At 41.2% G+C, this 25,367-nt stretch overlaps 1 protein-coding gene and 1 pseudogene across 1 annotated transcript; one reads left to right on the top strand and one right to left on the bottom strand.

The window, feature by feature from the left end:
* LOC126006998 (40S ribosomal protein S12-like) overlaps positions 1–18,204 on the bottom strand; it is a 42,254-nt pseudogene extending 24,050 nt beyond the window's left edge.
* Positions 18,205–22,466: 4,262 nt separating this feature from the next.
* On the top strand, positions 22,467–24,899 carry ACTL8 (actin like 8). Its single transcript, XM_049772527.1, has 2 exons — positions 22,467–22,811; positions 24,159–24,899. Exons 1-2 carry the CDS (start codon positions 22,467–22,469, stop codon positions 24,897–24,899), a joined length of 1,086 nt encoding a protein of 361 aa, XP_049628484.1.
* Positions 24,900–25,367: the final 468 nt, after the last annotated feature.

Below are 25,367 nucleotides of genomic sequence, written 5' to 3'. Positions count from 1 at the left end.
TTTAGAATATAATGTTTTAAATTTATTTTACAATCTTTTTTAGATTTTGGGCCACACCTGGCAATAGACAGAGGTTACTTCTGGGTTGGTGTTTGGGGTCACTCCTATCAATATTTGGGAACTATACAAGAATCAAAACTGGGTTTTCTGTGTGTCAAGTATATTTTGCAGGTATTTGATCTGTTGAGCAATCTCTCTGGCCCTCTTTTTCTTTTCTTTTTTTTTAATATATTTTATTTAAATACCTTGGTTACAAACATGATTGTGGTTGAGTTTCAATCATATAAAATGACACCCCCCCATCACCAGTGTAACATTCCCATCACCAATGACCCAAATATCTCTCCTCCCCTTCCAGCTCCCACCTGTACTCTAGACAGGCTTTCTATTTCCCTCATATATTCTCCTTGTTAGAATAGTTCACAATGTAGTTATTTCTCAAACTAAACTCATCACTCTTTGTGGTGAGGTTCATGAGGTCAGCTGTAACGCCCAGCCCTCCTCTCTTTTGTCTCTGAAAATTTATGTTTTTATGTTTAGATCATTTGCTGCCAGTATAGAAGCATGGATTTAATTTTTTAAAAAGTTCCCCTCTCCAGCGATCCACAGGGCATACTCAGGGTTATGTTCGGTCCAGCAGTGGAGACTTAATGTGCTCACTGCATAGGTTTAACTATGAGAAAGATTGCCAGGACCATATATTCAGAGGTGATCAGGACCCACCAGTGTTATTCCTGTGGTACTGGGAGGCAGAACATGCAGTGCCAGGAATCAAACTCAAGATCTTGTGCATGCAAGGCCTACACTGGACCCCTTTGAGCTATCTTCCCAGCTCTGTGATTAATTTGTAAGTTGCTTATTCACAATGTTCATATTTGGTTGGACTTCTTTCCACAAAGTCTGATGTTATCTTAAATGGAACACGATAATTTTTCTCTCCCCTAATCTGTTTACATATTTTTTTCATGTTTGCCTGCATGTGCCAGGCCCTCTAGTTGATGCTGAAAAATAGCCACAGTAGCAGACTCAATCCTAAGAGGTCTCCTGCTAAAATTCTTAGGATAGCATTTGCTATATTGGTGTTATTATCTAACATTGAGCAAGTTAAAGACATTTTTTTTTATCAATTTCTTATCTGAATTTAAAAGGATGAATAGGTAATAACTTTGAAACTGTTTTGCTTATTGAAATTTGTGTAGTCCTCTGCCAAGTCATACACTTTAAAAGTAGGTATAAAATTCAAATTTGCCTATCTTAATTTTTTGGGGAGGTTCATACTCAGTTATGCTCAGGGCTTATTCCTGACTCTGTTCAGGGATTAGTCCTGTGCTTGGAGTTGAACGCCAGGCATATGGTATGCCTGGGATTGAACCCAGGCACAAGGCAAATGCCCTGCCTTCCATACTGTTGCTCCAGTATAATGCTAAAATTTCAAAAGCTGCTTTATAAATATCAAATTATTTAGTCCTAATAACTCTGAGCTAGGTACTACTTAGCAGGTACAGAAAGTCATCTTAACTGGTCCAACTTCAGACAGCAAGTCAATCCTAACATTTGCAAGTGCAGAAAAAGTATGCATGTGGAGTCATATACCAATTCTTAATATTTAAGGTTATAAAACAAGCTAACAAATAGTCTACCTTTCTATATAGGCTATATATATCTATCTGGAATGTATATATATCTTGATAAATGTCAATACCTAGTCAAGATAAGTGAATTTAATTATTATTGCATATTATGAAATTGATTAATCTAAGGTACTTATATGAGTAATAAAACAGTCATATATAATTCATAAGTCATATTTATTACATCAAACTTTTCTTGCCTGCAATTAAAATATCACTAAATTCCACTATCATTGAGCCATTCATTGTTTATATTCTATTAGTAGTACTTTTTGAAGACTAAAATTAAAGCATGATTATGTTCAAAGTATAAAAATTAAGTTTATATATCATAAACTAAAATATAAATTTTTTTCTTAACCACTCAAGAGGATATTTATCTAAAACTCACCATCAGCTCACAATATTTAACTCCCAATATTTAAAAGCAAACAGAAAATGTTGACAATGTTTGTCAAAGAGTTTGCCTATAAATGAGTCAAGAAGTTCATAAAAATGTTAATTCAAAATTATTTAGAGCTTAAATTTATTTGCCCGTAAAAAGTATAATTCTAGTACTCCTCGCCCATTTAGTTGCCAATATAAAACTTTTCCCCTTATGAAGACTTGAAGCCTCATCCCCCACCCTTTCTCCCTAGGTAACTTGACCTTACCTGCAAGACCCCGCCCATTCCTGGGAGGGGTCTTGGAAAAGGTAGATAAGGTGTGGACCAGAGGGGATTAGGGCTTTTGGCTGGCTCTCGCACTTCTGGTCTTTGGCCAGGATGGAGGTTAAAGGGAAGATGGCTGAAAGGAGTTAAGATGCAGGGTAGCTAAGAATGGCTGAATGCTTGAAAGGTTATGATATAGGCCACACACATGTGGTGAATAGGGCATGAATAAAGTTGATGCTTCCTGATGCCTGTCTCTGGATGAGTCTGATTCCGACGTTCACCATACATTGGGACCCGCCAGCTGAATGGGGGTTGCGGAGCCACATGGCCTGGGATGGCAGAGAGAAATCCACCTCCATCCTTCACCATCCAGATCAATCATTAATTATTTAATACAACAAAGACTTGATCTTTATATCTACATAAATAGATACTGATCTATAAATACAGATAATGTTCTACATATACTGAGTTGTAAAAATGGCTTTGTGTTTCCAAGTGTCACTGGGTTATCACATGGGATGCCCTCAAATTCTGCCCTACTGCTGCTAATTTCACTAGAGCCTTGGCCACCAGAGACAGAAAATGCCAGAGAGTGAGGGAATGGATGGGTCAGGCTTCTAAGGAACAGTGCTTCACTGTGGAAAAATATGGCTCCAATGCTGAGAGGAAGATTTAGCAGGTCGGTCCATTTGTCTTCTCAGATGCTTCTGTTACTCCAATCCTTCTTGACCCTCATATCATGTCCCAGAAGCAAATGCGGGCAGATTCTTGGCACTGGGGGTCATACTGCCTCTTGTGTCTGCTATGCAGAGTGTGGGCTGCCACCATGCATCTCTTGATGTGGTGTGGGTCATGAGAATGGCAATGGTTAGGGACTGTATATGTGGGTGCTGTGATGAAAGATCTCTGTGTTAGCATATGCCTACACATTGTAACTGGGGCCCAGAATCCACAAGCAGGGCCCTTGCTGAACGACGATATCTTTAGGGAGTAACTGTAGCTAAAAAGGAGTCAGGGTTTGAACCCCAACTGTTCATTGTTGTTTATTCTTTGGGCAGTGATGCTTTCTCATTGGATAGTTTTGTTTTTTTCCTGAAGTATCAGGGCTTAAACCCAAGTCTCAGGCATGTAGGACATAATCACTGAGCTACATCCCCAGCCAATTAAAAAACAAATGAAAAAATAGAAAAAGTGGCACAGGGAATTGAATCCAGAGCCTCACACATGCAAAGCAGGCACTATTTCAGAGAGCTACAGCCCTGCCCTGGACCAGACAACAATTAGTGGACTCTTACACTTAGCCAGATGATAACTTGGGGACTTTGTAAGTATGTTCAAATATTCCTAGATTTCCTTCCCTTAATCTATGCTTAGTTTCCTAAAAAGATATGAGGATGTCCTGTCCTCTTTCCTCAAAGTGAGGAATATCAGTCTGGTTGAACTCTCTTGTACAACCATTTGGGGTTACAGTTCCTTGGGTGTGGGGATATCTGGTTCTCTTTTCATTTACTTAATGGCATAATCTGTTTCCATCCTCTTTCTTTTCCTCTTTCTTCTTGCAACACTGTTGGCAATGTTCCTGGAAACTTCTGTTGGCTTTCAGATGTGAGACTTGAGCAGGGCAAAGGCAGGCATGTGTGGGGAGGCAGGAGAGGAGATGCTAGGCTTGTTTCTTTCAGACCTTCCTTTATGGTAGAACTTAGTTCTATTCCCCTCTGAGCTGAGGTCATCCACTCACCCCTCTACTTAGGAATTGAATGACTTCTTTATTTCAGCATCCATCATGTCTCTCTCCCTCTGAGGTCTCAGGAGGGGTCTGGGAGAGGGCAGCAGGTGGTTGGCTTAAGACTCACTCTCGGGGCTGGAGATATAGCATGGAGGTAAGGTGTTTGCCTTGCATGCAGAAGGACATTGGTTCAAATCCCAGCATCCCATATGATCTCCTGAGCCTGTCAGAAGCGATTTCTGGGCGTAGAGACAGGAGTAACCCCTGAGCACTACCGAATATGACCCCCTCCCAAAAAAAATAGACTCTCAAGTGAGATCCACCCCTGCATCCCTGCATTTAGTAGAGATATTTGGCTCTACTTGTTGGATTAATTTTGTTTTTCTATAAAGTCAATTGGGAAGATATTGTATTACTGGTCCTACACTAATTAATATTCATACTCCGGGGCCGGAGAGATAGCATGGAGGTAAGGCGTTTGCCTTTCATGCAGGAGGTCATCGGTTCGAATCCCGGCATCCCATATGGTCCCCTGTGCCTGCCAGGAGCAATTTCTGAGCCTGGAGCCAGGAATAATCACTGAGCACTGCCGGGTGTGACCCAAAAACCACAAAAAAAAAAAAATAAAAAAATATTCATACTCCACCCTAGGGTGTGAGCTGGTGATGGTATTATTGGATTACTCTCTACTTGGTATTCCTCTCCCACCCTAGGGTGTGGCCTAGTACTGGGGTCTGAGGAAGGTAGGCACTCATTCTTTGTTTGTTTGTTTTTTTTTCGGGCCACACCCGTTTGATGCTCAGGGCTTACTCCTGTCTAAGCGCTCAGAAATTGCTCCTGGCTTGGGGGGACCATATGGGACGCCGGGGATCGAACCATGGTCGCGATCTTTCCTTGGCTAGTGCTTGCAAGGCAGACACCTTACCTCTAGCGCCACCTCGCCGGCCCCGGCACTCATTCTTTGTTCTTCCTCCACTAAGCTACTTTCCTTCTTAGGAGCAAAAGGCTTATGTGGTTGGTTCCCTTGCTTGAGTGCTGGATTTCCTGAAACTGTTCTTGAATCTTCTCACTGTGTGGATTGTTTCCTGTATCAAAGTTTGCTTCCAGAACTGTGTTTCACCAGATCCTCACTTTGGAACCCTGGGCTCCAATAGCACGCCTGGATCAGTAGATGGTTTCAGACATTTTAGTTTGGTGAGAGCTTCAGGGATTGGAAGTGTCTGAAGAGTTTCTACCTGATTATGCTTGTTCATGCATTCACTTGCTCTCTCTCCATTTCCTCCACCCCGTGACTTCAATCTACTTTTTCACCTCCACTGGCCATAGATATCAACCTCAGGGCCTTTGCATTTGCTAAGATCACTGCCTGAAACTTTTCTCCCCAGATACCTATGTACTTTCTGCCTTCATGATCTTTTGGCTCTTAGTCAACTAGTTTCTCTTTAGTGAGGCCATTTCTGGTCAGCCTAAGATAGAAACTTCCTGGCCCCTAAATTTCTCTGTTCCTGGCTTTCTTTTTTATGTTGATGTTTTATAAAACATGGATGTGTATCCTACCTCACATCCACATCTACACCTATACCCCCACCCACCCCTGACCCAGTTTGTTTTAAGATGGTGATCATGGCTGTAGAACCCAACTCAGTGCCTGGCAGTAGGTTATGGTAAATATTTGTCCACCACTGTAGTCTAACCTTGTCACATCTTTCCAACAGTGCAGTGGTCTTCCTTGTTGTCCTATTCATGCTTGTCCTAGTGCCCAGGGAGGAGGTCCCAGGCACCAATGTCACTTTCCTCGACCTGTGATATGTGATCTAAATATCAGTGTGTCCAATTGGATCTAGGGGGCAACTGGCTAGCGACATTACTCCCTGCTTTCTTCCTTTTTCTCCTTACTCTAGGGCTGCCAGGATCTTATTAGCCCTGTTTACATGGCCAGGATGTCGAGCGATTAATTTTTAATGGCTTGGTTTATTGCATGTTTGAACGGTTTATTGAGTAATTCCCACATTTAAGTGATTAATTCCCTAGAGTTCAGAACGACTGGTTAGTTTTACATTAATCAAGGTTTCTGAATGCCAAGAGACAATCAATCAATCCTTTCTGCCAGGGAGAGTAATGTTAAAATACCTCCAGGTACAATGAGGTTAAGAAAAGGAGTAATTAAAACTCTGTTCTCCCCTCATGCAAATTTGATTTTTCTCTTGCTTTCTCATTCCTGCCCACTCCCCAGCCCCCAGACTCCATAGACTTCTAGTATCCAGTTGAGGAGAATTAACTCTGTCTCCACTTTCTTAGAATATCTTTCCTATCAGCCTCTGGAGGCAGGTCACATAGTTTATATTCCCAGGGAATGGACCAGTGGTCCTCAAACTATGGCCTGTGGGCCACATATTGTATTTGTATCTGTTTTTTTCTTCATTGCAAAATAAGATATATGCAGTGTGCATAAGGATTCATTCATATGTTTTGTTTTTACTATAGTCAGACCCTACAATGGTCTGAGGGACAGTGAACTGGCCCTCTGTTTAAAAAGTTTGAGGACCCCTGAATGGACCCTGGGTTTGGGACTGATTTAATGTGATTCTTCATTTACAGAGAATTGAAACCAAGGGTGTATTTTTTCCCCAAGAGTGTTTTTTTTTTTTAATGTTTTCACCCAGTAGCCAAGTCTGATGGTAAAGGGAAGGTACACCTTGCCTTTTTGGCCATACTTTAGAGTCCTTGTGATGGGGTCAGTTTTGAGCAGGACAGAAATGTGAATTTTTGCATATGACAAGTTTTTGCTGTGACAAGTAGTCACTGATTTAGGACTCAAACACATGGATGGTGTGCCCGACCCAGGTAATCCTAGCTCGTAGGAGGTATTTGGCTCTGTATTTTAGTTAGAAACAATCAAAGGTTGCCACTTAATAATTGGAATGAAAATCCGCAGGGCATAGCCAACCTCTCGAGTTTGCTCACAATTCCTGGTAGTTGTAGTTAAAAACACCAAGTCAGTGGAGAGCTCCTTGGGGGAAAAAATAGTGTTCCCAACCACAGAGCAATTTGAACAGGCCCAAAGGGAGCCTCCATACACAAACTCATCTGTACAAACTCCCATGTGTACAAGCACTATATACACCCCAAGGTGGAGTGATGGGCCCTGGGGGTTGCAAAGACCTCACACAAACAATTAAGAGGAGGAGATAGCAGGTAGAACTCCACAGAGTGACAATGTATTAAGGTGGCCTGTTTCCTTCAAGCCTCCATGAAAGACAGTGTAGCTCATCTAAAAAGCAAAGGCTTTGAGAATTGATTTGCCTCAGGCCACACTGTTAAATCACATCACGCTTAAGAGCTTTGGCTCTGGAAAGCCACATGCATGGATTTGAATCCCGATTGCACTATGGACTGGGGAGAGTGGTCTCTGATTCAGTTTCTTTTCTTATCTATATTTAAGTTTTGCTTTCTATAAACCAGAGACAGCTCTTGCCTTGGGTTGTGCAAGTGCCTCGCCCAGGGCATGACTGTATTCTGCTTTGAACTGGTCCAGGGAGGCTGAGGGTCCTCTGGAAATTGTCTGGTATCCAAAGCTTTTGGCATAAAGGTTTGATTCAGGCCTTGGGGGACCTGAAAAATGTGGAAGAAAATTCCAGGCTGAGAAGACATAAATAGGAAGCACATGTATTTCAAGCAGAAAATGCCCCAGCCTGACTTGGGTTTTAGGTGACTGGAGTGGGAAGAAAGAGATCCATGTGAGTGAAAGCTGGTGCCTTCTTGTCCATTGGGATCTTCAGGCCATCTTGTGGGCAGCAGCAGCAGTGGGTGAAGGTTGGCATGCACAAGTGTTCAGAACCTTCCAAAAGCACGAATGTTGGTGGACACAGGAACAGAGTCCATATGGAGTCATCACGCTGCCAGTGAATGCATGTATTTTTGTAAAACATATTCTTTCAACTGATGGATTTAACCAAAATATGCCAGTTTGGGGAGAGGCGAGGCAAGCGAGAGAGGAAAGTGAAACTGTCTCAGAGCTGCTATATTCTGGAGGAGTTGGAAGATGACAGGAACGAGGCAGGGGAAAGGTGGGGGAGGATGTAGTAAAAGGACTTGAAATATTGCCTGGCAGGATGGTCTGGGAAGACCTCTGTCTGGTCATATTTGAGCAGAGACCAAAAAGATCAGAAACCATGGATTTCCAAAAGGGCTGTGACAGGTGGAACAGCATGTGCAAGGCCTCACAGCAGAAATAGAATAGAAAATGGTCAATATGGCCAATGAGTTGGGAGACGGGCAGAATATGAAAATAGAGGGGCCATACTGGGACATACTACCCCCTACCCCAGCCCCAAGTTGTGCTGGAAACAGCAAGGTAGGATGATAGTTGCTTTCGGTATACTTGGGGGGCACTTTTTGTACACTGCAAGAAGGTAGATTTTCAGGGGTTTCTAGGCCACTTCTGAAAGGGAGGTACTAGGCCAATTAACTTGGACACCTCTGGTATAGACTTAACTGGGGTTTGCTTGAATTTAATTCAACTTTTCTCCCATTTGGATTATTCCCATCAGCACAAAACCGTGACATAATATTTCTTATCTTAAAAAAAAAACAAGCCTCTAGAGTTCACTTAGCTCTCTACATCCACAGTTGTGTTTCTTTGCTTCCTTTCTTAGCAGAACTCATCAAAATGATCTGTAATCGCTGCTTTCATTTCTTCCTGCCCATTGTTTCTTCTGCTAAAAATGTTAAAATTTAAGAGCTGCTCATATTCGGAGAAGTGCAAAAATAGTTTAGTGTGGTTTCAAATACCCATCACCTGTATATGCTGGTTATTATTTCTGTCCACATTTAAGCTGGCACCTTTTCTTTCTTTTGCTTTATTCTCAATCTCCAGGCAAGTAAATTGCATGACATTTTACCTGTAATTACTGCTTCATGTATTTCCTAAAAAGCCAGAAGATACTCATTTTTAACCACAATATAGTAATCAAATGAAGGAAATTTAACATTGAAAGTATAGCTCATGTTCAAATTTTATCAATAGTTCCCCAAATGCTCTTTCTAAAAATTCACTTAAAAACGTACATGCAAGTAAGCTATCATTCTTTTTGATGTATAGCTCTACTTTTTGACAAATATATAGAGACTTGTAACCACTAGTACAATCAAGACATAATCCAGCCTCATCTGTCCCCTGCCACGAATTCCTCTGTGAACTGCAGTGAACACTTCTGTCCCATCACTCCCAGCCCTTGGTGAATGCAGAAATGACCTTATAGTTTTTGACCTTACAGCTTTTCCTTTTCCAGAATGTCATAAAAATACCACATGGTTTCTTTCAGTTAACAAGCTGATTTGGGAAGTCAGTTGTCTTATTTTTAGTATTGGGCTTACTCTTTCTTTTAACCTTTGAGAAAGACAGCATCTTGAGGCTGCGTCTGTGTTTGTTTATTCACTAGTTGAAGACCACTTAAGGTTGTTTGCAGTTTTGGTGATTTACACAGGTACCAAGTGGTGTTCACATCTGTGTAAAGGCTCTTGTGTTTCATTAGCGTTTATTTCTCTGAACAATAGAAGGGCTGGCTTGAATGGTAAGTGCATGTTGGTATAAGAAACATACGAGCTTTTATGCAGATTATACCTTTCATTTTTCCACCAGTGGTGTTTGAGAATTACAGTTCTTCCACATCCTCATCAACTATTGGGATGTTTCTTTTATTTGTTTGCTTTATTTCTCTGATTGTAGCTTTCCACTGCTGAAAAGTAGGCTGGTAAGTGTGTGACTATTATGGTTTTGATTTGCATTTCTCTAATGATTAATATGTTGCCTCTCCATGCTGCTTATCTGGCATCTATATAACTTCTTTGATGAAATGTCCTCACCTGCCAGGCATTTAAAAGTATTTTAAGTTATTGAATTTTGATTATTATTTAAAATTTTTATTAAAGCACCATGGTTTACAAAGCTATTCATTATTGAGTTCTAGCTATACAATATTACAGTACCAGTACTATCACCAGTGTCAGTCTCCCTCTACCGATGTTCTCAGGTTCTTTCTCATACCTCCCTCTCCCAGCATTTTCTCTTTGTAAGTTTTGCTGTTTAATTTTGGGTCTTGTGATTTCAGTGTTGCTGACTCTGTGGTTTGTATATTTAGCTTGGTCCTTTCTTAACAATGTGGATGTACGTGAATCTCTTGGTCTCTGCTCCCTTTATTCCTTGTCTGTCTTTCTCCTGCTCCAATGTTTTCTTCTTAATATTCTCTGGGCTAAGTATGATCTAGGCAACTTCTTAAACCATTGCACTCTCTGAGAGACTGATTATTTGGTTGGCCATTTTCTGGTCATCAGAATTGTCATCTTCATTCTCTATGTCTGATGCTGGCCCGCGTTGTTTCCCCATTGTCACACTTGTATTGTGAGCTTTTCTACGTGTTGTGGTGGTATTCATTGGCTAAATGATGTGCGGGGCCACGCTCCTCTGGCTCTGCCCTTTCTGGGTGGGTTGACTGGCCTCCAAGGAAGGGGAGCCCTCCGTGGATGAAGCCTCACACAGGATCAAATCTTAGGTAGGCCCAAGCACGCAGCAGAGAAAACAGTCCGGAGAGAAATGCTGGGCTCCAGTGATCCAGCACAGTTCCTAGTGTGATTTTTCCTTCCTGTTGCAGTGGTGTTCTTTCATTAGAAAGAGCGCACAGCCGGGTAGCGAAGCAGAGTGGCCGTGCTCTTCTGGAGCCTCTGGGTGAGCAAATTTTCTGAGCCCTTTTCGTCCCACTCCCAAGAGGTTCAGGAGACAGGACAGTAGACAAACACACACACAGGCAGAACTCCCAAACCATTGTACTCTCATGCAGTTATTTTAAATAACATATAAGTGAAATCATCTGTACTTTATTTACCATGATATCTTTCAATATTGCAGCCAATTGCATGATCACTTCATTTTTATAGCTATGTGGTTTTCCAGTGTGTGTGTATATATGTCTCATCTCTTAATGATCCACTCATCTGTCACTGGATATCTACGCTGATTACAAATCCTAGCTATTTACCAATGCTGCACAGAATGCTGGTGTGCATACATCCTTTTGGATGAATGCTTTCCTGTCTTGGGAAGATACTTCACAGTGAACTTTTTGGGTGACATGGCAGTTCAATTCTCAGTTTACTGAGAACTCTCCATTTTGTTTTCCATAGGGAAACAACATAGGATCAGACAACATTCTGATCCATTCCAACCAGCAGTGGATATAGGTCCCCCCCCCCCCATTTTTATCACATTATGGCCAAGATAGATTATTCCTAGTATTTTTGTTTGTTTGTTTGTTTTGGGGCCACACCCAGTGAAACTCAGGGTTTACTCCTGTCTATGTGCTCAGAAATCGCTCCTGATTTGGGGAACCATATGGGATGCTGGGGGATCAAACCACGGTCTGTCCCGGGTCAGCCGCATACAAGGCAAATGCCTTACCACTGTGCTATCGCTCCAGCCCTTGTTCCTAGTATTTTTGCTATGTGACATTCTCAATGGTGTAAGATGCTATCTCATTTTCTTGATTTGGATTTCCCTAAGAAGTAACAATGAACATTTTTTAACATTTTTTTTCATGTGCCTCTTGGCCATCTCTTGGTCTTCCTTGGAGAGGTATCTGTACATTTATTCTCTCATTTTTTGATAGGGTTTTTGATAATTTTTTTATATATCATGGATATCAACCCTTTGTCTGATGTGCTGAGTGCAAATATTTGATCTCATTCAGTTGTCTTTTAGGTTCAGCCTGTGTTTCTTTTGTCATACAGAAACTTTTTAGTTTGATGAGTCCTATTTATTTAGTTTTGATTCTGTAGCTTTTGCCATTGGTATCATATTGTTGCAGACTCCTTTGAGGTTTAGGTCTTGTTGCATTCTATCTGTTTTCTTCAATGTGCTTTATAGACTGAGGTCTTTGTTCCACTTTGAGTTGACTTTTGTATAAGGTATGAAATATGGATTCATTTTTAATTTCTTAATGTCGTTTTCAATTGTCCCAACACTATCAGTGGAAGAGACTTTATTTTATTTTCTATTCTCAGCTCTTTTGTCAAAAATGAACTGGTTGAATATATGGAGGTTTGTCATTGGATATTCTATTCTGACCTGTTGGTCAGAGTCTGTGTTTGTTCCAGTACCATGCTGTTATTATCATTATGGCTTTGTAGTACAGCTTCAAGTTAGGTAATGAGGTGCCTCCCAGTTTCTTGTTTTTCAATATGTTTTTTGTCTACTCAGGTTCTTTTATGATTCCATACAAACTTTATAATGGACTGTTCTAAGATCTTGAAGAATTTGTCCGAATTTGAATATGGATTTCATTGAATCTTTATATTCTCAATACAAGTCTTTATAGAAATTTGACTTGGTAATATTTTAAAGCAGTCTGATTTATCTTTTCAATTCACATACTAGTTTTCCAAAGGACAGGAGCTTTTAATTTTGATCGAGCCCAGTAGATCAGCATTTTCCTTTCATGGATAGTCCTTTGTTATACCTATGGATACTTAGGTGTTCTTTCTGTATGACAAAAGAAACACAGGCTAAAAATAGTGTCATAAATTTTTTCTCTTGTTTTCCTCTCTAAATCTTAATGTTTGGGATTTTATAATTGTAGTTTAGATGATCCACTTTGTGTGTGTTAGATTTGGGAAATGGGTTGTAATGACTCATTTTTGTGTTTCCAGAATATTTCTGGGTTTTTTCCCCACCATCATTTGTTGAAAAATTACTGAGACATCTTTCACCTTTGTCAGAATCAATTGTCTATGGCTGTCCCTGAACTCTCTGTTCTTCCCTAATGATCTGTGTGTCTCTCCTTTCCCAATACCACACTGTCTATTTCTGTAGATTTATAGTGAATCTTCAAATCAGATAATATGAATCTTTCAACTTTCATTTTTTTCAAAAATGATTTGGCTATTCTAATTTTGTTGCCTTTCTCTATAAATTTAAAAAAGCATTTTGAATCCTGGAAAAAAAAAAGTTCCTACTGAATTACATATATACACCAATTTAGGAGAACTGATGTAATTTGTTTTCTTTGAGCCCAGAGCAGTTTGATATTTTTAATTGAAATAATATTGGATCATAACATCATACAGATTTCAGGTATATATAGTATTTATAAATCAACAACATCTGTAATGTACTATATTGTGTTTACCAACAAAGTCATTTCAATATTTGTAACCACATAATTGACCCCAAATACCTAATATTCTCACCCTGGTAACCACTATTTTGTTCTTATAGAAGAATTAACATCTTAATGATGCTAATCCATGAATAGAGTTTTTCTTTAGGTTTCCTTATGGTTAATTATTTTTATCAACATTTGTAGTTTTAAAATATATTTTCATGATAGATTTTGTATTAAAGGATTTTATGGTTTTAATGACTTGAGTGGCACTGTTTTAAAACTATTTTTAGCTATTCTAATATATAAAATACAATAGACTTTTAAAAACTGAATATGTGGGTCTAAAGTGATAGTACAACAGGTAGGGCATTTGTCTTGCATGCAGCAATTCAGATTCGATCCCCAGCATCCCATAAGGTCCTTGGAGCCTGCCAGGAGTAATTTCCGAGCACATAGCCAGGAGAAACCTGTCAGCTCCACTAGATGTGCCCCCACCAAATAAAACAAAAAATTAATGCTGCAGTTTTTAAAAGACTCTTTGACATACATAACTATGCCATTTGCAAATATGCCAGTTTTAGTTCATTTGCAATTTTTCTATTCTTCCTCTCCTACCCTCACCTGCTTTTTTTTTTTGTCTTATACTAGCTAGAGTTTCTAGCTTATTATTGAATATAAGCAAGGAGAGTTTACATCCTTACCTTCTTGTGCATCTTAGGGGGATAACTTTCATATATTCACTATTAAACATAATTATATCTGGGGCTATTGAGATATTATAGTAATGGGTAGGTCACTTGGTCGCATGTATCTAATCCAATCCAAATTTGATCCCTAGCACCATCAGGCAGTCCCTCAATCAGCTCTGCCAGGAGTGATTCCTGCCAGAGCCAGGAGTAAGCTTGAGCATAGCCAAGTGATGCCTCCAAACACCAAAAGAAGCATAACGGTCTGCAGACATTTTGGTAGATGTTTCTATTAAACCAAACAGATGTTAAACCTAATTGTTAATAATTTTTTTTTTTTTTTTTTGGTTTTTGGGCCACACCCGGTGACGCTCAGGGGTTACTCCTGGCTATGAGCTCAGAAGTCGCTCCTAGCTTGGGGGACCATATGGTACACTGGGGGGATGGAACCGCAGTCCGTCCTAGGCTAGCGTTGACAAGGCAGACACCTTACCTCTAGTGCCACCACTATTGTTAATAATCTTATAAATCCATGTTGAATTTTATTCGTTGCATTTTTTAATTCATTGGTGTAGTCCTGTGACTTTTATCTGTTGGTTGGTGTAATTAAACCAATTCTATTGTTATGGGGACTACTGGTCTGATGCTATGCCTGACTGCTTGTGGGCTACCAGGGCTTATCTGATGGTCATGGGGAGCAAGAAGTATCAAGAATCAAGCCCAGCATGCCCTGAATATGCAGGGAATATGCTTTACCACTTGAACCACATCACTGTCCTCTACACTGGTTTTAAAATGTTGAGCCAGGCCATTCTGGGAGTGGCCATGAACATCCACTGAGATGTGTACTCTCAGTCCTTTTTCCTTCCACATATTCTCTAAATAAAATTGTTTTTACTTAAAAAAATGTGGAGCCAGCCTTACATTCATGGGATAATAGTCATAGTAGTAGTTATAGATGATTTTTCTGATATATTGGTTGAATTGCTAATACTTTACTGAGTCCTTATATTTATGCATAAGATTGTAGTTTCTGATTTGACAAAATAATGCTGCTTTCATGAAATAACATGAACATGTACTCCTTTTTCTATTTTCTGAAAGATGTTGTATAGACTTTATTTCTTAACTGCTTGTTAGGATTGCCCAGTGAGACCATTTGTGCCTGGAGTTTTCTTTGTTAAAGGTTCTTAACTAAAAAATTATTGAGTGAACTAAGTAGTTTTTATATTTTTGAAGAAATTTGTCAATTTCTTCAAAGCCATCAAGTTGATGGGTACAAAGTTATTCATTTTATTTCCTTGTCACTTTTTTTTCCATGTCTGGAGTCTGAAATAATGTAATCTCATTCTTGATATCAATACTTTGTGATTTATTGCTTTTATTCTTTGTTCTGACTAAAATTTTATTAATTTATTGAACTTTTCAAAGAATCATCTTTGGTACCATCTACTTCTCTCTATTACTTTCCTATATTCAATTTCAGTGGAATTTGTTATTTCTATCCTTTGCTTGATTTCTTGGTTTGAGTTGAATGCTTTCATTTTCTCATTTTAAAATGGAAGCTTAGATTAGTGACAAAACATTTTCCCCAATATAAACATTTAAGGCTACAAATTCCCTCTGAATATTGCTTTATCTGTACCCCACACATTTTGATAGGTTGAATTTTAATTCTCAGTTAAAATATTTTATTATTTGGTCTTTTACTCAAAAGTTATTTAGACTAGTATTAATTTAAATTACAAATATTTGGAGAGTTTCCAGACATCATTATACTTTTGATATCCTGTGTAATCCCTTCATAGAGCATACCTTTCTGGCTTTAACTCTGTTAAATATCTCAAGATTTATCTTGTGGCTTATTTGTGACCTATATTTATTAACATTCTGTGTTTTCTGAGAAATAAAATTCTTGGTGGTTGGGGAGGTAGCTCATTGGACTAAGAACACACTTTGTACATGGAAATCTTGGATTTTACTCCTGTCACCATAAGTTCCCCTGATCATTATCAGGGAGTAACCCCACAAGCATAAATTCAGGAGTATTTCCCAAGCACTACCAGATATTGTCCAACAATGAACAAGTGGATTCTGCTGCTGTTTAAAGGGGATGGTCTATAAATATAAATTAGAAATTGGCAAAAATATGGACTTAAGTCAATATGATTTTTCCTATGAATTGCTAAAAGGAATTGAAACCTACAAATTTAATGTGCATTTTTCTGTTCTCTTTGCATGTCTTTCAGTGTTGGCTTGGTTGTGCTTATTTCTTTTAAAGGTCATATGTATTTGGAGTTACGTTGACTTTATTTTTGTTTTTGTTTTTTTTTGTTTTTGTTTTGTTTTGTTTTGTTTTGTTTTGGTTTGGTTTTTCAGGCCACACCCGTTTGATGCTCAGGGGTTACTCCTGGCTAAGCGCTCAGAAATCGCCCCTGGCTTGGGGGGACCATATGGGACGCCAGGGGATCAAACTGCGGTCACGATCTTTCCTTGGCTAGCGCTTGCAAGGCAGACACCTTACCTCTAGCGCCACCTCTCGGGCCCCGACTTTTTGATAAATTTATTTTGATTGTGCAGTGCACATCTTTATTCCTGTTTTTAATTCTTGTTCTGAAGTCTACTCTCTGATATTAAGTAACTGCCCTAGCTTTTATTTGATTAAATTTTTTGCACTATTCTTTTTCAATTTTTTAACTGACACTTATTGTGTGTTTCTTAAATAGTGAATAGTTGGATGTTTTTTATTGATTATTGTAATATGACAACTTGTATTTTAATTGGGATGGCTTGAAATAATTTTATTTTGGGGAGGCCTCTGAGTAGTGTTTGAAAACCTAGGGGCCATTTCTGATGGCATGCAGTCAAATGGGCCAAGTGGTACAATGCTAGGCCTCTATGGGGACCATAGTGATATAAAGAGAGCCAGGACTGTGATTCCTGAACATGTGGGTATTCACTCCAGACCATAGAGCTATCTGCTTTACCTGGGATAGTTTGATATTATTTTTATATGGTTGGTATAAAATACACCACTTTTGCCTTCCTTACCCAATCCCAAGTTTATTTCCTTTTTACTTGCTATGTTTTAGATGATTCTAAGATTTTAAGTATTTCTTTTTTTTTTTTTTTTTTTTTTGGTTTTTTGGGCCACACCCAGTAACGCTCAGGGGTTACTCCTGGCTATGTGCTCAGAAGTTGCTCCTGGCTTGGGGGACCATATGGGACACCGGGGGATCGAACCTCGGTCCGTCCAAGGCTAGCGCAGGAAAGGTAGGCACCTTACCTCTAGCGCCACCGCCCGGCCCCGATTTTAAGTATTTCATTTTAATCTTCCCACTAGTTTTTTAACTTTATCTCTTTGTGGTAAATGTTTATTGGTTTTTCTTGACATGCACATCATGAACATATGCATTCCAGACCTTTAACAGTCTAATTAGGGCTAATGTTTATACTTCACTGTGTGGTGTTGCTAAGATTTTTAAAATAGTATTTGAATGATATTTTTGGATATTATTTTAGAGATAGGCTGATTTTTTATGAACCAATACATTTCTTTGATCAAATTTAAAATATTTTAAGTCATTTAAAAATATTTTTATTTTTTAAGTTTTAATGAAATTTACCTAGAGAAGTATGAGAGAAGAGAAAGATAAATGTTTAAAAGAGAACACAGGCTGCTTCTTCATCAGGAAACTAAAACAGTTTAAAAAAACCCAAATTTTTATTTACCCATTTCTTGAACTTAAAGTATTCTTCAATGCCATCCTTAACCTGTGATTCTTTGTCATAGTCCTTAACCTCAATGCAACTGCAGTCAACCACATTACAGGATTTCCCTTCTGTCAGTTTTATAGAAGTTGACCCATTCCCCTTGTTTCTTGTCATCCATTTTAATTAGCTTGATCTAGTGTTCAGCACAAAGGGCTTCCATCAATTTAACATATATAGGCTCATCACAGTTGGATGCAAGCACACACAGATGGGCTTGGTGCTTGTCTAAGGCATTGGCAGCTTTGTGGATTCCATGTATGAGCCATCATGAATTAGGGTGGTCTTCAGCACTCCTTGTAAAGTAGCATTCATGTCCTCTACACTTCTAGCAGCAATGTCTTCCTTGGCAATGGTGGCCTCTTTCCTATAGAGTAATTTCTTGATTTCCTGAACCTTATTTTCTTGATTTCCTGAATTTAATGTTCATTCTTCTCTTATCTCTATTGATCAGAAGGTCAAAGGTTTAAATATTGTATAGGTCTCCTCTTAATCTTCAATTTGATCTTTATATAGTTTCTATTTCTCATCAAACACCTATATTTTCATTGCAAGCATATTTACCTTTACATACATCATGGGCATAATTATGATCGTTGCTTTATCATGACTATTCTGGGTATCTGATCATATTGGACTATATTGAGTATTTTTATTTTTTGGTTTTTTTTGGGCCACACCTAGTGATGCTCAGGGGTTCCTCCTGGCTATGTGCTCAGAAATTACTCTTGGCTTGGAGGACCATATGGGATGCCAGGGGATAGAACCAAGGTCCGTCCTAGGATAGTCGCGTGCAAGGCAAATGCCATACTACTGCGTCATTGCTCTGGCTCCCTATATTGGATATTTTTTAAGGTTGGCATCTTTAGTTTTTTTTATTTAAATAATAGATAAAAGGAATGAAATGTTTTATTCTGACTCTTGAGTAACTTTGGTTTCTGTCAGGCTGGAAATGCTGTGTTGTTGGAGTCCTTTGGAGAATATGCATCTCTGCTGGGCTTTAACCCACAGTTAACCCAGCTGGGTTTAACCATGACTGTCTTCCTGTATGACTGGGACTCGACTCTCAGTTTAGTGCATAGGCCTTTGCTGTGCTTCCATTTCTGCACTTTGGGTTGATTCCACACATGCAATTATGATCTTGTGACTTGAGACACTTCTTACATGGAACTAGGGGGTCCTTTCTCTGTTTTCTCTCTCCTAACTCTTTGACTTGCAGAGGTCCCTTTTCCTGATCAGAAAGACAGGCTTTCTCTTCATCTTAGCTGCCAGTCACCCCCTCCTAAAGTTATCCTGGGAACTGCTTCATATCTAAGTTGTAAGAGAAAGGGAGGAGATAGAAACGATAGAGAACCTTACCTTTGTATGTCACTTCTCTACATTTGAGCTCTTATCTGTCTCTTTTGCTTTGCAGAGCCCTCAAGTAAATTTCTCTGCATTTTGTCTATGATTGTTAACTATCTTCAGTGGGAGACAGAAGTGTAGTGAGCTAACTCCATCTTGACCAGTGTCAGGTTTTTGATATTTTTTATGAATTCAGAAAATATACTATGTTGGTGACATTTTCTTTTAATTTTACCACTTTGCCTTTTTTGGTTTGTGCACTGATTTTTTTTTAGCAGAGTGGGGTCAGCTTTGTAGAATTACTTGCCTCATCATCACTGTAGCAAAACTGTTTATCTTGTTAGAATTTTGTGTTTTGTTTTTGGATCACCACTTGGCAATATCCAGAGGTTACTTCTGGCTCTGTGTGAAGGGGTCACTCCTAGAGGTGCTGAGGATCAAATCTGGGTAGGATACATCCAAGGCAAATTTACCCTACCCATTGTACTATCTCTCCAGCTCTAAAACTTTCTGAGGCTCCTGCTGATGTCTGTCTATATTGCAAAAAGTCAATGGGCATTTTCTTGATTTCCCAGCAAATTGGTTTCTTTCTTGAAATATTTTCTTGGTTCTGAGATTCTAGATACTCTACCCTCCCTCCCATCATGCTATCTCTCTCTCCCTTTCTTCCCCCTCCCCTTTCTCCCTTTCCCTTTTCTCCCTTCCTTTATTCCATTCTACTTCCCTTCTCTTCCCTTTCCTCCCCTTTCCTCTCCTCCCCTCCCTCCCCTCCCCTCCCATCCTCTCACTTTCCTTCCATTTTTTTCTTCCTTCCCCTCCCTTCTCTTTCACCTCTCCCTTCCCTTCCCAAGTCACACCCAGTATTGTTCAAGTTTTATGCTGGGCTTTGCTCTCAGAGATCACTCCTAGCACACTCAGGGGACACATAGGATGCTAGGAATTGAATTCAGGTTGGCTATTTACAAGGCAAGTTCCCTACCCACTATTCTTTCTCTATTGTCCTTCATCTTCTTTCTTTCAGATTCCTTCTCAAGCCTAGCCTTTAGAGTATCCTCAGACATTAGTCTTTTTGGTCATACCTTTCCCTATAATTTTCAAATCCTTCCTTCTATCCATTCACAGATTCCCTAGTTATGATTCCATATCAGTCATCTTCTGCTTTTGTCTTCATGCGTGTCTAAACAGGCTCAAACTTTTATCAGGTCTAAATAAAAATCCTGATTTTCTTGCCAGGCCAATAGTGTTTGTTCTATCCTTTCCATGTCATAAAATAGTTATGTCATGCTTCTAGCATTTCAAGCCAAAAGTCTTGACAACTTTCTCCATTTTTTGTTTCCCACATGTTAATGCCTTTTTTAGGAGTTGGAGAGAGATTATAGTGGTTATAGTGTTAGTCTTACATGTGGTACCTCAGGAGTGATTACTGTGCAGAGCCAGTAGCAGGCTCTCAAGACTGTTAGGTGTGGTTCAAATATTGTCTTGCAAATGCCACCCTCCTCCCCCAAAAATCCAAAACAAAGCAAAACAAACCAAAAAAACATTGTCAGTGTCTTAAATGCATCCAGAATAGGACCACTTCTCACCCTTTTTTCCTGTTATTAAGTGTTGACTACAGTCATCATTTGTATCTTTTATTTCTTACCTCCTGTTTCCCTTCCTGCCTTCTACAGGCTATTTAGATCAGCTCAAATGATACAGCTTAAGTCAGATGAGGTCATTTCTGAGCTTAAACTCCCGATAGTCATAAAGTCCAGTATTATTATAATGGCCTCCAAGGCATGTCCAAGATTTGTCATGCCTTCCTCTCACCCACAGTACCCCTATGTTTTGACATCCTGGCTGTTTCTATTGCACATCTAGCATCTCTATCCAGGACCTTGGCACTTGCTATATTTTAGGCTCAGAAGACTTTCGGACACTTGCTTGTCTCTTATTCAGCTCTCTGCTCATAGGTCACCTATTTCTAAGCCTTTCTTGAGTCCAAGGTGTTACACCATATCTCTGGCCCTAAAGCCTCTGTCCCACTTCCCAGATTATACTTATCCATTGTTTCCATTCTCTTGAATAATGCATTTGATCTGGCACTGACTGGCAATTTCAGGAAGGCCGAAACCAGCCAGCTTCAAGGAGTTTATGGTGTATTGTGGGAGTCAGTTTAGATTTGTAGAGTAAGCGATTCAGTCTGCTCTCTGTTATGCAGTGTTGCTCTATTGTTGTATATTCTTTAGAGCTTCTAAATGACCCTAAACCACAATGCATGCAATCTTCCTGCTTTCACTGCCCCCCCAGATCAGGTCAATGAGGCCATTTTAACCCCCTCCATGATGGTGTAGTGGGCACCATCCTACTGGCATCACATGCAACTCTATCCAGTGGGGACAGTGCAGGGATACTCAGCTACCAGCTCTTATGATCAGAAAGGTCAGGGTTAAGACTGTCCCCTTTATTGTAGACCATGAAGGTTACGGAAACCACTACTCAGCCTGAAGCCAGGAGACCTGCTCCCTGGCCCGGCCATCCTCTCATCCTTTGGCTCTGCTCCTTCTTAGGCCAGAACCAATGAATGAATGGTCCTAGAATCTAATCCCTGTTCCAAGGCTGGGGCAGATGGGCAGCACACACAGCAGGTGGCAGTCATTATGTCCCACTATGATCGAAAGGTGCTGCCTCTGGCATCCGCTTATACTATGTGCTGGCGCTGAGTGTTGATCTTTTATTTGATGGCTAGCAACAGTCACTGAGGATGCTAAGGGACTTGGGAATAATCATCACAAAGACTGTTGGGCAGAATCAGTATCTTCCTCCTCTCCGACCCTTTGGTGTCATTACTATTACTCTCATACCCCTTCTGCTGATTTACCATTTTTGGGGGCCATGGCACCTGATGCTGAAGCTGGCATTCTGGGTGTCCTTGAACCTGGCAGCCAGTGGCCTCTAAGTCTTTGCTCCCTGACAAGCTTCTTGCCAAGCCTGCAGAGTCACAGAGCTCAGTGTCTGCTTCTATGGGGTGCCAGCCCATTTGAGGCACTGTGCATGGGTACTGCATACCACAGGAGAAGCTAGTGAGAACTGGGGCTTGGCAACATACCCCTAGAGACTGACCTATTTTTTTGCAGGTGGAGCCTGAATGAACTACATCCCAGGCCTAGGTGCAAAGCCTTAAAGGGATAACAGATGGGCTTCAGGGGATTGAGAGCTGTTACTCAAGAAGTGGTCTTGAATGACCTCAGAACCCCCCATCTTGGGCCAGAGTGATAGCATAGTGGTAGGGCATTTCCCTCGCATGCAGCCGAACAAGGACAGACCTGGATTCAATCCCCAGCATCACATATGGTCCCCCAAATCTGCCAGGAGTAATTTCTGAGCCCAGAGTCAGGAGTAACCCCTGAATGCCACTGGGTGTGACCCAAAAACAAACAAAAAAGAACTCTCATCCTTGCTATCCTCAGGAGGCCCCCAGTATGTGGAAAGCCTCAAGAGGCCGCGTGGATCCCAGCATGACTGAGAACACCATTGTCATAGATACTGGCTCTGGCTTTCTGAAGGCTGGCTGGAGTGGCTACAATGCGCCCCAGCTGATCCAGCCGAGCATCGTGAGCAAAAAGATCAATTTGAAGGATCCCTCCTCCAGCAAGGACCAAATGCAGCTGCAGTTTGGCATTGACGAGAACCCCCATGTCTTCAGCCACCCCATCCACCAGGGCTGTGTCATCAACTGGGATGCCATGGAGTTCATCTGGTCATTTATCTTGGAGAAGCTCAAGTGGAATGTGGCGAATACCCGCATTCTGCTTACAGAATCTACCCTGAGGAGTGCGCAGGAACGGCAGAAGACCTTGGAGGTGAGACTCCCTTAGGTCTGACCTCTTGGATCACGTAAAGCCTGACACTGTGTCTGCAAGTGGCAACCATACACATCCAGCATTCTGGATAACCTGGAGCACAGTGTTCACTGAGCACCTGCTTGTGCCTGGTATTGTGCTTTCTCCCTGCCTTCTGCTTCCCTGCCTTCTCTTTCCTTCTTTCAGATGTGGCGGTGAGCATACAACCTTCCTTCCTCCCTCCCTCCCTCCCTCCCTCCCTCCCTCCCTCCCTCCCTCCCTCCCTCCCTCCCTCCCTCCCTCTCCTTCCTTCCTTCCTTCCTTCCTTCCTTCCTTCCTTCCTTCCTTCCTTCCTTCCTTCCTTCCTTCCTCCCTCCCTCCCTCCCTCCCTCCCTCCCTCCCTCCCTCCCTCCCTCCCTCCCTCCCTCCCTCCCTTCCTTCCTTCCTTCCTTCCTTCCTTCCTTCCTTCCTTCCTTCCTTCCTTCCCCATCAAACCCAGGCATGACTCCTGGCTCTGTACTTAGAGATCAACCCTTGCAGTGTTCAGGGGACCATATAGGATGCCAGGGATTGAATCCTGTTGTCCATGTGCAAAGCAAACATCCTATCCACCATACTATCTCCCAACACCTACCATATTTTTCGTACTTTAAGACTCACTTCTCCACCCCCCATACACACACACACACACACACACACACACACACACACACACACACACACAAGTGTGTCTTATGAAGCAAATGCCACCTGAAGCTGAAGCCTGAGTGCAGAGGAGAGCATCTAAAAACTATGTGCATCTTATATAGCGAAAAAACATGGCGATTCTTTCTTAGTCTTCATTCCATTCTAAATAAATGTTTAGATTCCAAGTCTTACCTCTTGATCAACCTTCAGAGAAACTTTCACTCTGTTACTTACATGGCATCTCAGACCCATTCCTTTTTTTTCCAAGAAGTCAACATTTTTACAGTTATCAATGCAACAAATACAATTGAATAAACTTACTGACTATTGAACCTTGAACAGTGTAGACAAAGTAAAAGGCTTATACCCAAGTCAGACCCATTTCTTGAGCCTGCTGCTGCTTCTCATCCCTTCATGAAAACCTTTCTTCTGAAAGGTTCCCACTCCTAAGGGGACCCCAACCCCTATTCTGGTCTTCTTGGCCTCTCCTTCCTCCCATGGCAGCTGTTTCAGGGCCAATAGATCCCTGTCCTGAGGTTGGTCAGGGTCTCTGGGGGCAACAACAATCCCAGTGCTGGCCTTTTGCTTTGGGAATGGAGGGCTTAGGGGAAGGAGAAAAGAAGCAGGAAAGTTTGTTCAGGGGGCTGAGCTTTGGTTTCTTGTTTCTGGCTTTTTCTGCAGATAATGTTCGAGCGGCTGGGAGTACAGTCCATCATGCTGGCTGACGAACTTCAGCTGTCCCTGTTTTCTCAGGGCTTCCTCTGCGGTGTGGTGATGGACTGTGGCTTTGGCCTTACCCGGGTGCAGTGCTTTTCTCAGGGCAGCCCTTTAGTGAAGAGCAGGCAGGTGATGAAATGGGGAGACCAGTACATAACCTCTTACCTCCTCAAAGAACTCTTTAGGGACAGGTACGATGAGAACCAAGCAGTGAAGATGAAGAAGGTCTCCTTTATCCAGATGCAGGCATGCCATGTGCCAGAGGACTTTAAGTCCCCTCTGGACATGGCTCCAGACTTGCAGACAAGCAGCAACTTTCAGCTTCCTGATGGCACCTGTGTGACCCTGGACCCCTTCCACAAGATAGCTCCTGAGTTGTTTTTCAGCCCCCATATCTTCAACTTGCCAGGGCCCAGCCTCCCCATGGCTGTCCTGGACTCTGTCCACTCTTGTCCAATCGACTTGGAGCCACAGCTTGTCTCCAACCTGCTGGTCTGTGGTGGGGCCTCCCTCTACCGTGGCTTCACCCAGCGCCTGCACAAGAGGCTGGTTTTGGAGCATTTCTCCAGGATCTACAGTGCAGTTGCACTACGGGCCAATTCTACCCGGAACTTTAGCGTCTGGCTCGGAGGGTCTGTGTTGGCTCATTTGTCTTCTTATGAGTCTATGTGGATAAAAAGAGCAGAGTATTATGAGAGGCTGTAACTTGACATAGGGGAGATTTCCCAGGGCCTGACCCCCATCAGATGGGCTATGGGATTAATGTGCTATGGTGAAGGGTCTGGTAAAAATAGCAGTGGGCTGGTTTTGGGATGCCAAAGCCATGGGAGATCAGGTGGGTTCAGAATTTTATTTCAGGGTAGCATTTAACCCATTGAGAGTCCAGGTGTCATCTCTGGAAAAACTAGTGTCATTTCCCTAGGGTATTCTATCATAGGGGCAGGAGTGGCCAGCCACCTGCTGTCTCTATGCTGACCAGCCACTGTTTACTCCTGGGTTGTTCCACTCTTTTTTATAGAGTGGGTTTTAACTGGAGCAAGAGAATAAATGGGCCTTTCTGCTAGATATCCTGGTTTTTGACTAGGGTTTAGTAAATGATGGGGAGGAGAGGAGGTTTCTAGTTTTTTTTCTGACCATGGAAGAATTTCTGGGAGGAAGAGCAGCCTGAAATGT

Source organism: Suncus etruscus, chromosome 4 (genome assembly GCF_024139225.1).
Source record: "Suncus etruscus isolate mSunEtr1 chromosome 4, mSunEtr1.pri.cur, whole genome shotgun sequence".
NCBI classification, from domain to species: domain Eukaryota; kingdom Metazoa; phylum Chordata; class Mammalia; order Eulipotyphla; family Soricidae; genus Suncus; species Suncus etruscus.
Note: the sequence above shows the minus strand (reverse complement) of the source record. Positions and strands in the feature narration are given on the sequence as shown.